At 38.4% G+C, this 14,421-nt stretch overlaps 1 protein-coding gene and 1 pseudogene across 1 annotated transcript; one reads left to right on the top strand and one right to left on the bottom strand.

Annotated features, from left to right (window-relative positions):
- Nucleotides 1-8,467: 8,467 nt before the first annotated feature.
- LOC107144189 (ferritin light chain-like) lies at nt 8,468-8,893 on the bottom strand. The gene has a single exon (XM_048796303.1). It carries the CDS (start codon nt 8,774-8,776, stop codon nt 8,525-8,527), a length of 252 nt encoding a protein of 83 aa, XP_048652260.1. The 5' UTR covers nt 8,777-8,893; the 3' UTR covers nt 8,468-8,524.
- Nucleotides 8,894-9,074: 181 nt separating this feature from the next.
- The window catches only part of LOC107144188, a 12,668-nt pseudogene continuing 7,321 nt past the window's right edge, over nt 9,075-14,421 (top strand).

Raw genomic sequence — 14,421 nt, 5'->3', positions numbered from 1 at the left:
ATAACTATTTGGTTAAAAAAATTTAAAAATGCATGGCTGTTCCTGCCTTAGAATGTTTTCATTTATACTTATTTATTTATACTTCTAAAATATATTTTAAATTGGTACTTTTAGTTCCCAATAAACTTCATAGAAGAATTGAACTTTTGGGATGAGAAAAATCATGCACAGAAAATTATATCACAGGAAAAAAGAGAATAAATCTTGGTCCATGTGGTACAGTTAATATCATATATAATGAATTATAAACCAAAAGCAACATTATAAAGTGTAAACGTTGAAATGCAGATAAAATGGAAGAAGTCTATTCCACCTCATACAAGGCAGTAGCTTTGCATATTAATAAAATTTAAATGCCTCACAGCAAGAAAATGATTGGAATAGATTGCAATGACTTAAAAATGAGTACACTTTAAATAGTCTCTGTGATGAATATGTAATTACGGAGAATCAGTCAAAAAAGGTTAGTCAGGAATTGTTCCACTCTGATGCTCCCAGAAGCGGGATGACTGATGGCCTTCAATTAACAAAGGCACAATGAGAGACAGGCTAAACTGAAGACACAAAGTCGGACAGGTTGACTTGCTGAAATACACAAAGATGTTAGCCTGGAGACTGACAATCGCAATTCTAGTAAGTGTGGCTGTTGGGGATATGTGTAAAATATTACAAATATCTGAATCATTCTAGAATATTTATTGAGAGTGAACAAAGCAAAAGGAAATAGGAAAGGTAAATAGATGAGTAAATGAAGTTGAAAAAAGCTTGAACTATATGGTAGCTGTAGGCAAATTAAGAGCAGTGGCAAATTACTATAAAATATAGTTTGGCAAAGATTTTCCATAAAAGACTAGATGGTAAATGTCTTAGCATTTGCAAGCCAAGTGGTCTCTGTGGAAACGAATTCATCTGTTGCATAAAAGCAATCCTAGAAATAGGTAAGTGAAGTGAGGGGCTGTGTTCTAATACTTTCTTATCAAAAAAGAATGAAGGGTGAGGCTGGGGATATAGCTCAATTGATAGAGTGCTTGTCTCACATGTACAAGGCCCTGGGTTCAATCCTCAGCACCACACACCAAAAAAATGGGGGGCAAATTTGATGGCTATTGCAGGCTGATGTTTGCTGACCTATGCTATAAAAAAAAAGTATATGAGGAATTACAGCAATGGATAAAAGCTAATGTGTATGTGTATATGTGTGATCAATAATTATTGATTCAATAATAATTGTTGAAGTTACAGTAAGCTTTTATTATACTTGGTCTAGTACTTACATGAGAATATAGCTGAGCAAGTTGTGTAAATCCAAGGACTAGTATTATTTTCCAGCTCTCTAGGTGATTTCAAGGTGTAGTGTTGTTAGTTGAGGGTACTAAAACAGTGCTTCTGAAATTTCAGAGTGCAAATTGACCACCTGGGGTCTTAAAAAAAAAAGATTCTGATTCAGTATGTCTGGGGTGGGGCTTGAAATTTTGCATTAATAACAAGAGCTCAGGTGAGGTTCTGGTTGCTCTTCCACAGACCACTTTTGAGGTAGATGATAAAGCACTAGTTTTCGATGCCTGGGATGCCTAGGTTTGCCCCAGAGGCTGATGCATTTGGACTGGATTGGGCCCAGGCACTGAGTGTTTTAAAAGCACTGCAGGTGATTCTAATGCAAATCAGAGCTTGAGAACCTCTGTGCTGAAGCTCAAGGTGATTTATCCCATGTAGTTATTTTGTTATCAATAGCCCCATTGTGGTCCTTTTTGCTCATTTTCCCCCCAAACCCTGACCACCCATTTCTCTCTTTTTCAGATCCAAGCATCCAAACAAAGTGAGAAGTGGAGTTAGCACTTCATTCTTTTGCTCCTCTCCATCTCTGCTGAGTGGGGAGAAAGTTCAGAATGGAAGTTGGAGGCTCAGGCTTTTGAGAGAAGCACGAAGTGTTCTAGGGGTGATTTCAAAGGAAGGCAGGTGGAGACAGAACAGGGGCAATACCATGGAAAGCTGCCACAGCAAAACTCACCTACATTTTGGGCCTGGATTTGGGGCAGGGAAAAGAGCAAACCACCCTCCTGAGTCCTGGCACCTGACAACCAAAGCAGTTGCTAAGGATTTTCTCTTCTCAGTAGGTAGGGTGATATGGTTGGTAGAAATGCAAGAGAGACCTCCAGTGGCGAAGCATAGATGTGAAAAAAAATTTTTTTCTCCAAATCATAGAGATCACAAAAGAACCCAGAAATGAGGAATATAAGATGATGTCACACTGGTGACAAAGGATGGCTAATGTCACTTACATTGTACCAGGAACTCTTCTAAGTGATTTATATACAGCCACTCACTCGATCTCAACATCCCAGTAGGATTGTTAATTTTATTATCCTTATTTTACATGTGAGGAAACAAGGTATAAGAGGTTAAAGAGCTTGACCAAATTTACCCAACATAGTAAATGGCTAAACTGAGATTTGAACCCAAGAATTGTATGGTTAAGAAATCCTGGAACCATTTCAGGAAAATTGGACATCCACAAGCAAAAGATTGAAACTGGACTCTGACATTTCTCTCACTTTGTATAAAAGTCTACTCAAAATGAATCAAACCTTAATGTAAGACCTGAAACTCTGGAAATACTAGAAGAAAACACAGGAGAAACATTTTAAGATATTGATACAAGCAGTGATTTTCTGCGTTAGACTCCAAAAGCACCAGGGAATAAAGCAAAAATGGGATAGCATCAAATTAAAAAGCTTCTGTACAGGAAAGGAAACAATCAACAAAGTGAAGAGAGAATCTATACAATGGAAGAAAATATATGCTAGCTATTCCTCCAACAGAGGGTTATTATCCAGAAAATATAAAGAACTCAAAAAACTCAACAACACACAAATAATCCAATTAAACATGGACAAATGATCTGAAGAGACACTTCTCAAAAAAAGAAAATAAAAGAAAAAGAAATACAAATGGCCAAACATTTATGAAAAAAATGCTCAATATCATATTAGCCATCAGGGAAATGCAAATCAAAACTACAATGAGATATCATGTCACCACAGTTAGGATGGCTCTTATAAAAAGAAGAATTCAGGCAAAGAAAGGGAGAAAAGGGAATTCTTATACACTATTGGTAGAAATGTGAATTAGTATAGCCATTATGGAGAATAGTATGGAGGTTCTTGAAAAAAATAAAAATAGATCTCTGATCCAGTTATACCACTCCTAGGTATATATCTAAAGGAAATTAAGTCAGCATTCAAAAGAGATTACCTGCATGCCTATGTTTATTGCAGCAAATTCACAGTAGTTAAGATATGGAATCACTTAGGTGGTCATCAAGAGATGAGTGGAAAAAATATGGTCTATACACACAGTGGAGTATTATTCAGGCATAAAAAAGAATGAAATCCTGTCATTGGTAGAAAAATGAATGGAACTGGAGGACTTCATGTTAAATGAAATAAGTCAGATACAGAAAGACAAATATCACGTTCTTTTTCATATTGGAACTCAGAAAAATAAATAAGTAAAACAGTCAAGCTGAAAGTAAAAGTTGGTTACTAGGGACTGGGAAAGGTGTGGGAATGGGGGGCCCAAGATAGAAGAAGAGTGAACGAACATGGTCAATTCACATGTGTATGTATAGGGAAATACCACAGTAAATTCCATTCATCTGTAAAATAAACATTAAAAAGAACAAAAAAAAAAACCCAAAGAATTTTATAGGGTCTCTTCCTGTGAAAAATGAAGATAATAATATCTATAATTACAAGGAGGCATTGAAAAAATCAGTGCTCTAAATTCCCTCTCTAAAAGAGGAAATTAAGAAAAGTCCTCAATTTAAAAATTGAAGCACTTAAATAGATGCTTACTCTGTGGTTAGTGGTTATTCATATCTAGAAGAGAAGCCTGTGTGTGTGTGTGTGTGTATGTGTACACACACACATATATATGTATGTTTTTTTAAAAATAGGTAATTTCTGAATCAAAGGTGGAGGTCCTCAAAGCAGGCAGAGAAAGAAATACAGTGAGAAGACCACATAGGACTGAAAAGTGCAAGGGGCAGGGGGCAATAACATTTTCTGGAAGCTAAACTCACAATGCTATAATCTTAACTTTTAAGAAAATCTTAAAGTGTAGTAATGAGGAAATAGGGAAGATAATTACTGCATAGCTAAAGTTGTTGGTATTATAATGAATGTTCAGAGCAATCTGCTAACTTAAAAGGGATGAAAACAATTCATGTGTCTTTGACTACAGCTTTTAGTCTATAATATTTTTATTTTTATCTTTATAACTCCAATGTATCACAGGAAAAAAAATGTTTTGACTATTTTTTTCATGGATATGGACAACCTTAGTGTTTACATGGGTGGAGATATCCTAGTCAAATGAGGGTGGACCGGGAGGGGGGTTGGTTTTAAAGGGGAATAGGAAACAAACATAGAAAAGCAGGTATATCAATTCCTTGTGGAATAATTCTTTTACTGGAAAATAATTTCTTTCTATCCATTGCCGTTAAAACAAAGCAAAAGGCCAATTTTTCTCCACATTTTAAAGACAAACCAGAGGCCACATCTAGCTTCCAGAAATGGGCTGATTTTGAAATAAACTTGGAACAGACATGGGGACACTCTGGAAATAACATAAGGATCAAATGGAACCAGCAGCTCTCTGGGTGTTTCAATACATCAACTATCCTCTAATGTCAGCTGCCTTGGGCTTGGGGATGAGTTTGCCGTACTGTCTTTATGCTCTTTTTCTGGTGAGTATGTCTAGTCACATGGCTTTATTTTTTTAAAATTTTTTTTTATTTTTTGCAACTCACAAGAAAAAATATCATTTTATTTAATAGCCAACTATACACATATTCAAACATACATATAACTAAAACAATATTTACTCTTCCTATGTGAGAGGCATTGTGAAATATTCTCCTCTATGTTCTTCATTTTAAAAAATTCTGGTCACAATTTAGTAAATGGACATTGTAAATCGCTATTACAACCCTTAATTACTTTAGAACATCATCAATGCCAATTTATAATTTGAGGGAAATTTGTAGTCTTCTTCCTTTTTAGAATTAGCCTATAAGAGTACTCTAAGTATTCAGAGGGAGAAAAAAGTTTAATGTAGCCTAATTTCCACATATCCAGCTTGGACATAATATATGTTTTCAATTTGTGTTTAAATCACCTACCTTCCCAGGCCAAAGAGCAGAAAGAATGATTTGCAATCATGTAACACATATCCCTACAACTGTATTGCACATTTTATTGTCTTTTTTATGTATATTATTTCATTTGAACCTCACAACAACCCTGTGAGGTAGGCAGGGGAAATACCAGGTTCCTTTACAGATAATGAAGATAAGGTCAGTTAATGGACTTTCCCAATTATCATATAGCTAGTAAGAGGTGGAGGCAGAGATAGAATAAAAACCATCAAATTTCAGGTTGGGGGGTCTTTTCTCTAGAACACATAGAGAGTGTAATCTAACCTCATAAATATATGGGAGGCTTTTTGTTTTTGTTTTTGATGCTGGGGATTGAATCCAGGCCTTACTCATGCAAAGCATATACTCTACTAACCTCAAAAATTTTTAACATTTAATTCTCATTTTCACATTCTTGACCCAACTTTTTGTAGGCTACAATAAAAGACCTAATTCTAAACTTATTATGCCAAGTTTATTCTGTCCTACCAAGAAAAACTTATGGCCATAGAACACATTTTTTGGAATGCACCATTTTGTTGGCTCTTGTCTAAAGGAACATAAGCAATATGAAAGACCCTAATGGTCAAGGAAACTGAAGTCAGAGGAAGGGATATTTTTTAAAGTATATTAATGGAGTTGGGTCCCTTTCAGCTTTTATTTTTGTGAGAGGGTCCAATGGAGAGCTTTAATGCAGATGACACTTGAAACTTTTGAAGAGGATCTAAATCTTGATGTGGTTATTCATACTCAACTCTTGAATGCATAATGATGGTATGGTGGGTCATGGTCTTTAAAAACTTGGTACTTGATGCTGTAATCCCATCTCCTCAGTAGGCTAAGACAGGAGAATTGCTTATGCCCAGGTCTTCAAGACCAGCCTCTCCCAAAGTGCTAGGATTTGAATGCCACAATACAAATTGATTCATGTTTTTGTCCATTAATGGTCCGTGGGTTTCTTTAAATGAAGTCCATGTTAGAGTCCATAGATATCAGTGCTCTGTAAAAACTGCAGGGGATCCAAAGCTCCCAGACACCATAGACGCCCCACCCCCTACATGGCTTTAATATAACCTATAGGATGATGTCTCTCATATGTATATTTGGAGGGGAAAGGGATATTCATTTTTTTTCAGCTACTTGCTGACCTTGTGACTTTTTGTCTAATAAGTATCTCAGATTTTGTTTCCCCACCCCCACCCCCAGGTGAGCCTGCTGCAAACATTCCCGGGTTCATAATAGCATCACTATTAACCCAGATACTCAAGTCCAAACCCCAGAACCATCTCTCATTCCTCATCTCTCCTTCATGAGTAACTTTGATTAACTTTCCCCAAACCAGTCTGGAATTTATCTGTGTCTTCATTTCCTCAACCAACACCTGGACTGGATACAATGTTTCCTCACTGATCAACCACTTTCAACTCCTCCCACCCCTCTACAGTATTCCAAGTTGCTGAAGTCACAGGCTTACCATTCAGGACAACTTAGTGTTTTTTTTGTCCAATATAACAATTATGTTCTTCAACCTTGGCCTCATCCTTTGCATCCTTCTAGTGACAGTTTTGGGTATCAGGTTGTTACCCCATCCCAATATCCAAGAAACAAGTGTTGGGGAGAAATAAAGGTTTTATTTAGTGGCCAGAGAATAGAGAAATGGAAGTTCGTGTCACAAATAAACTCTTCAACTCCAGGGAGTTGAGGGGTTACAGATGTAAACATAGAAAAAATGAGGGAGAGAGACAGGCTAATAAAGGGGAGGAATATTCACTTTTGGGTAATAGCCACAGATCTTCCAGGAACTTGGCTGCCACCTTTTTTCACTCCTTTTTGTTGATGGTGGCTGACAGATAACCTTTAGCCTTCAAGGGGGAGAAGAGATGGCTAGGCAAGTCCAGGTCAAGTAAAACTTGTCTTAATAGTTTTGGATATAACATTTCTCAGATAATCAACATGTGCACATGTAAAGCTGAACAGAAAACTGACCCAATGGTTAAGGTGGCAAAAGAGATACAATATGAAGGCAGAGATGCCAAGCCTTTTCATTCTGTTCCAGTCACCTATTAAATATGTGTAGACCCAAGTGAAGAGTCTGTGCTTTTAGCAAAAGCAGGCTACAAGTCTCTGGAAAGTAACCTAGGCAACCATTATCATTACAACTCACATGTCAGAGGTGTTATCTACAGCAAAGCTCCTGGGAGATGAATAATGTATTGCCCCGCTGCATAACCACCAAAATTCATGATTTTTAAGTCAACGAAGAACAAGCAAAGCTGGAGAGTTTATTAATATTTTTTCTTAGTAATAAGGTCACTTTAATGGAAGAAATGATGCACATGGGAAAAAAGAAGTGAAAATATTTGAGGGTAATATATATTACTGCCCCCCCATCTCTCTCTCTCTCTCTCACACACACACACACACACACACACACACTGGTGACCACAGTAACTCACCTTGTGTCTATGGGGAAGCCAGGCTAAGGCTCAGTCCTTTCATCACCCTCATTGTGGCCCAGGGTGAGGTAGTCAAAGAGGTACTCTGACATGCCATTTCATGGGTCTCTCATTTTGTTACCCAGAATCAACAAAAGTTAAACATTTGCATATTCTAAAAAACTAAATGTTTTATGTAAAGTTGAAGGTGCCTTTTTAAAAACTTATTTTTGGTACCAGGGATTGAACCCAGGCACTTAACCACTGAGCTGCATCCCCAACCTGCTTTTTATTTTGAGACAGGGTCTCACTAAATCACGTAGGCTGACCTCCAACTTGCGATCCTTCTGCCTCAGCCTCTAGAGTTACTGGAATTACAGGCTTGCGCGACCAACCTCCCCCCACCCTTATTTTAATTCTCAATCCCGTTCCCTTCGCTTGTCCCCCAGAAGCACCATCTTCTTATACTCAGCATTGAATAGCTACTAAGAGCCCACCGACATCCTCCCATGCAATCCTATCCCTCTTGTACACACTGTTTATAAAGGAAGATTGATTTTGTGTTTTCCAGGGGCTCCTGGTATACCTTTCCTCTTTACCCATGGAGATTCTGAGTAGCCTGTGGATGGGACACGGATGGGCAGAAAGAATCCTGGATACACAAGGATCTGCCCTCATTCTCAAAAGATGAGCGTTTTGCACACACGCGCGCGTGCACACACACACGCATCAACTGGACACTTTTATTTCTTTAAGAACCAAATAACTTTATTGGAAGTAACAATCAAACTGAAAGGCCCAAACTGAATGAAGGGAACTTGCTGAAAGGGCAACGTGTAGGCCTGGCCTGGGGACCCACCCGGGGGGTGGCATGGGCTGGGCACAGTTCTGCTCAGTCGTCCTTGTAGCTGCGGCCCAGGGTGAGCCTGTCAAAGAGGATCTCGGCCATGGGGTCTTCCAGGGCCTGAATCCTGCGCAGGTTGGTCAGGTAGCCGGCCAGCTCGCGGATGATGAGGACCTGCTGGTGCAGATAGTGGCGCTGCAGGAACTGGCAGAGGTGGGGGTCGCCCCTCTCGGCGGCCAGGTGGTGCAGCTCCAGGAGGCCCTGGTTGAGGCTCTTCTCCAGGTGGAAGGCGCACTCCATGGCCTGGAGGCCGCTGTGCCAGGCGTTGCGCTCGGGCTTGGTGGTTTCGTGGAGGCGAACACCGCCGTCGCGCTGGTTCTGCAGCTCCAGCAGCTTCTTGGCGCAGACCTTCCACTCTTGGGAGCGGCTCAGGGAGAAACTGGCGAAGTGCTGCAAGGCCACGTCATGGCGATCGCAGAAGAACGCCACAGATAGGTACACGTAGGAGGTGTACAACTGCAGTTGGATTTGGCTGTTGACGTTGGCATCGAAGTCGGGGTGATAGTTGAGGAGCGCCTGTGAGGGCTCGGAGTAGGCCATGGCGGACGCCGGTGCGGGCGCGGGTGGCGCGGGCACGAAGTCGAAGACGGCGCGGTAACACTGACAGCAGACAGTGGAGTCGGCAGCTGCGCTGGCCGCGGCAGCGGCTGGGGCTTCTGGTCGCCCCCAGGATTGGTGAGGAAGGTGCGGCTGGCAAAAAAAATAGGCTCGGGACCCGGGAGGGTCACCGTTAGGCGGACCTGAGGAGAAATGGAAGAGGAAAATGGCGGCCGGAAGTGAGCAATAGTGGATGTTGGCCTAGAAATGGCTGCCACTGGGAAGGTCAGGGGTCAGTGATCAGTTGGTGGGGCCGCCAGCACCTAGTTCCATCCGCAAACTAGCCAGTGTGCGCTAACCTATAATATTTCTAAAAGGTACTTATGAATATAAGGACAAGCTTCTTGTGTCAATCACCTGAACATTTTCTTAAAGCAACTCATTGGAATACTGTCCAAATGTGATTGTTTGATAAAAATGTAATACTTTTTGTGGTGTCCTTAGTTAATATCATAAAGCTCTATTTAAATGGCACCTCTCTTTAGTGATTTCAAGGTTTATACTAATAATGACCCTTTTGAAGGAGGGGTTAGGTGTCAGTGGTCAGAGGCCAAGGCTTGGTACTGAGTTCCATCAGCAACCCAGGTGTCTTCACAATGTCTATTCTCCATTGAATTTTTAATTTTGCAATAACATTTCTAGCATTCAAGGACTTTCTCTTGTCTTCTGTTGTTTCCTTCTATAACAATGTGCTCTCTTTTTATAAACTTCCTGTCTTCCTTATAATTCTGAGAATATGAATTTTAATTTTGGCAAAGTTCTCTTCTGTTTCTTTTATTATACCTGTTTATTTCCTCCAGCATTAGTTTTATTTGTTTCTGGTAGTCTCCTCTTCATTCCCTGAAATAGCTGGCCAACCTTTGTTTATTCATTTGTGGGAATCAAGGACCCTTTGGATTTGCCCTAGGGAATTAGCATGACTCTGATCCACAGTTGTGAAGTCTTGGGAGGTCCACTTCACTAACAGGCTTCTCTGAGTATTAGAGTATAGCGCTTCAATTAGACAGTGTTCTCCTTTGGGGATACATGGCATAGATCATCCCAGTTCCAAAATTTGGGCATATTCATTAGAAGGCTTTAGTGGATCTCTCTTCTAGGCAATATGTGCTGCTGTTTTGTGCCCTTCTGTTCAGTTATTCAATTGTCTCAACCTCTAGTGTTATTTGGGTTTTCTTCCTGGTCAGATAATACTGTCTTTGAAATGTAGTTTTGGAGGACTAAAAGGGATCAAATGCTACTGGTGCTCATTACCTACTTTAACAGACATGGCAGAGGGGTATAGCAAGGTAGGGGCAGGTGGATCTGCTGTTTAGAGAGGAACTCTTTAATTTCATAGTTGCACCAGTACCCTCTGTAGTTGTTTGGTTTTATAGACACTGTTCTTGAACTTTCTCCAAGTATGTTTGACTTTCTACTGCAGGTGTTTTTAATTTTCTGGACTTATCAGTCTGAAAGCATCCTTTGTTTTATCTTCCAAGCACTCCTTACCTTTTCTGCTTTACTAACTGTATGTGTGTGTGTGTGTGTAGTAGATAAGTTTTTGTGTGTCTAGCTCACCACTATGGCTCCAGTAACCTTTTTTACTCTTAAAAATACAAATAATTATTTCTTAAGTAATTAATACATCCACATGATTCAAAAACAGCAAAAGTCTCTCTGCAGGCTACCAGTGGAATATTACTTTTTCTAATCAGGGGTGAAAAGAGGAAGAGAAGGAAGAAATAATGCTCACATTAAGCAAAAATCATTGAGGTGTAAGGGGAATCTTTAAAAATATATTCTTTGGAAGCACATTTGTTTTCAAGTTCTCATGAAGCATTTACAAAGATGGACCAAATCCTGGGCCATTCAACAACATAAATTTAGATGGATTTAACTCGTGCAAAGACATGTTCTCTGACCACAATAACATTAAACTATAAACCATTAAAAGAAAGATATCTGAAAAAAAAACTCTGCCAAATATTTGGAAAATAATAACATACATCCAAACAGTACATGTGTCAAAGAAGAGATCAAGGGGTATGAAAGTTATTTGGAAGTGAATGATAGTAAGCATAACATATCAACATTTGTGAGAGTCATCTAAACTACTTAGATGGGATTTAAAGCACTAAATGGCTGGCTATATTACATAGAAAAAGGTCTCAAATCAATTTTTTAACTTCCAAACTACAGAAACTACAAGAAGCAAGAACAAAATAATTCCAAATCTAGTAGAGGGAAGGAAGAGTTTGTTGCAATTCAGGAAATGTTTTTGTGACCTGAGACAAAGCTAAAACATTGAGAACTCTGAATAAGACAGGGATATGAGAAGTCTTTTATTGGACATTGACCCCTAGGAAGAGGCCAGTGTAACTTTAAGGTCTGTGGTTGGGCAAATTACTTGAAATAGAGGTCTAGGTGAGAACTTCCTTCCCTTTGCATTCACAGGACATTGGATCAAAGGCATGAGGCAGAGTGAGGGTTCCTTGTAGACTCTACTTTAAAGTAAATTGAAGCTACTACTCAAGACTTCATCCTTTGAATGATATGTCCCTGCATGGCTAGAATCAATTGGCTGGAAAATAAAAGCCAATTTAAACATCATATGTTCTTTGTGTAAATTATTTTCCTAACCTATTATCTCTCAAAGAAAATATAGAAATCCAACTTTCAGTCTAAGATTGTGCTTGGCTAATAAAAATTTTCCATTGTAGCTTTTCCTTGCTGTTTCATTTTTTATTTCTGTAATTGTGGGAATTGAATCCAGGGGCATGCTACCAATAGGCTACATCCCCAGCCCTTTTTATTTTATTTTTTTATTTTGAGACAGGGCCTCACTAAGTTACTGAGGCTGGCCTCAGACTTGCAATCCTCCTTGCAATCCCAAGTAGCTGGGATTACAGGTGTGCACCACTGTGCCTGGTTGCCCCTTGATATTTCTTTTAGTTTTATTTTATCTGTGTCAAAAGGTTCAGAGTGAGAGGAGAACTTTCAGCATAATTTTATTAGGCCCTTCTCCTACCCTCTCACTAGGGAGGGTATTCATGCTAAAAAAAGAAAAAAAAAAGAATAGACATGTCCAACTGCCCCCTAAAGGAAAAGTACTTTTTTTCTCCTTAGGCCAGTTTCTGCAAGTTGTATGTACTTAAAAGAGAAGTGTGGTGACGGTAGTGGTCATAGTAGTGGTTTGATGCATGTGAGGGAGAGAAAGTGTGTGTTTATTTCTAAGTTAGAGTTACCTTGTTTTCTTTTGATGAAGTCCAGAGAGCTATAGAAAGTTCAACTCACTTTCCTCTAGTGAAAGAGAGTGAAACTGAGCATGAAGGAAAGAGAATAAAACTTACGGAAAGAAAGGCTAACATAACCTCAGCTATGACAGGCATATAAGAATGATCTCCAAGTAATTTTGACTTATTAGATTAAATCATCAGATTTTATGACAATTGAGTTGAACTTTCTATAGCTCTCTAGAAAGTCTCTATTAAATTTTCAGCTTTTTGGAGGGAAGAATAAAAAAGCTTTACCTAAAATTCATATGGGAAAGAAAAAGGACAAAGTTGGAGGGCTCATAATTTACTGAATTCAAAGCTTACTATAACACTCCATTAATAAGGTTTACTTGACGTTAGCATGACAATAGAAGTGATGAATGGAATAGAATTGAGGAACCCAAGATAAACCCATACATTTATGGTCAGTTAATTTTTGACAAAAGCAAGGAATAGTCTTTTCAACAAGTGATGCTGAGATAATTGGATAACCATATATAAAAAAGTTAACTCACAGGGCTGGGGTTGTGGCTCAGTGGCAGAGCGCTTGCCTAGCATATGTGAGGCACTGGGTTCAATCCTCAGCATTACATAAAAATAAATAAAGGCATTGAGTCCATCTAAAAAAATTTTAAAAAATTAACTCACAAGTGGGTCACAAACTTAAATATAAGAGATAAAAACCATAAAACTTTTAGCAAAACATTTAGAAGTAAAACCTTATAATCTTGGACTAGGTACTACTTTTGTAGCTATGACACCAAAATTACAAGCAACAAAAGGAAAAAATAGAAAAATTTGACTACATCAAAATTAAAAACTTTTGATAAAAAGTTAAAAATAATTTTACTCAAAACAAAAGAATGTACAAAGAGAAAATATTTGCAAATTATATAACTAATAAGGAACTTGTATACAGAATATATAAAGACCTCTTAAAACAAAATGAGCAAAATCACATAATCCAATTGAAAAATGAACAAAGTTGCTGGGCATGGTGGCACATGCCTGTAAGTTCCAGCCAAGCTGCATAACAGAAAGAGACACCATCTCAAAAGAAGGAAAAGGAGAAGAAATAATGAGCATTGTGTTTAGATAAGAATATTTCCAAAGAAGATGTGTAAATTGCCAATAAATACATTCAAAGATACTCAATATTAATAGCCACCAAGAAAATTCAATCAAAACCACAATAAGAAACCATTTTACCCACACTAGGATGATAAAAATAAAAAAAGACAAATAATGGCAAGTGTTGGAGATATGAGGAAATGGAAACTCTCATACCTTACTTGGAGGATTGTAAAATGGTGGAAAACTTGGGTCAGGTGCAGTGGCGCATACCTGTAATCCCAGCAGCTCTGGAGGCAGAGGCAGGAGGATTGCAAGTTCAAAGCCAGATAAAAACCAGCAGTTTAGTGAGGTCCTAAGCAACTTAGCAAGACCCTGTCTCAAAATAAAAAAAATAAAAAGGGCTGGGAATGTGGCTCAGAGGCTATGCGCCCCTGGGTTCAATCCCTAGTACTAAAAAAAAAGAAGAAAAAAAAAGTATGTGGGGATCAGCACAGTGCACCCATTTTATAGAATTATTCCCTTAATCTCACGTTCCCACAACTTGCACCTGTCTGTCCCTTATAATAATGAAATACTAATATATGCTACGAAAAATATGAACCTTCAAAACATTAAACTAAAATGAAAGAAGCCTGTTATGAAAGGCTGGTATGGTTCTGTTTATATGAAATGTCCAAAAAAAAAAAAAACAAATCCATGGAGAAAAAAAGTAGAAAAGTGGTTGCTAAGAGAGGGGAATGTGGAATGATTGCTAATGGGTATGAATGGGTACATAGCTTTTCTTTTGCATAATGAAAATGTTTTGAAATTGCACAGTGATGATGGTTGCACTACTCAGTGAAAACATTAAATGTTGAATTATACTTTTTAAAGAATTTTTGTGGTATGTGGATTTTATCTTAATAAATGATAAATGTTTGAGGAGATAGATATGTTTAACCTGATTTAAACATTATAATA

Source organism: Marmota marmota, unplaced genomic scaffold (genome assembly GCF_001458135.2).
Source record: "Marmota marmota marmota unplaced genomic scaffold, marMar, whole genome shotgun sequence".
NCBI lineage: Eukaryota > Metazoa > Chordata > Mammalia > Rodentia > Sciuridae > Marmota > Marmota marmota.
The sequence above is the reverse complement of the archived record's forward strand: the minus strand, read 5'-3'. Positions and strand labels throughout refer to the sequence as shown.

Bases quoted from the DNA above. Each gene is read 5' to 3' on its own strand.
- LOC107144189 (XM_048796303.1), bottom strand. From the start codon at position 8,776: ATGGAGTGCGCCTTCCACCTGGAGAAGAGCCTCAACCAGGGCCTCCTG.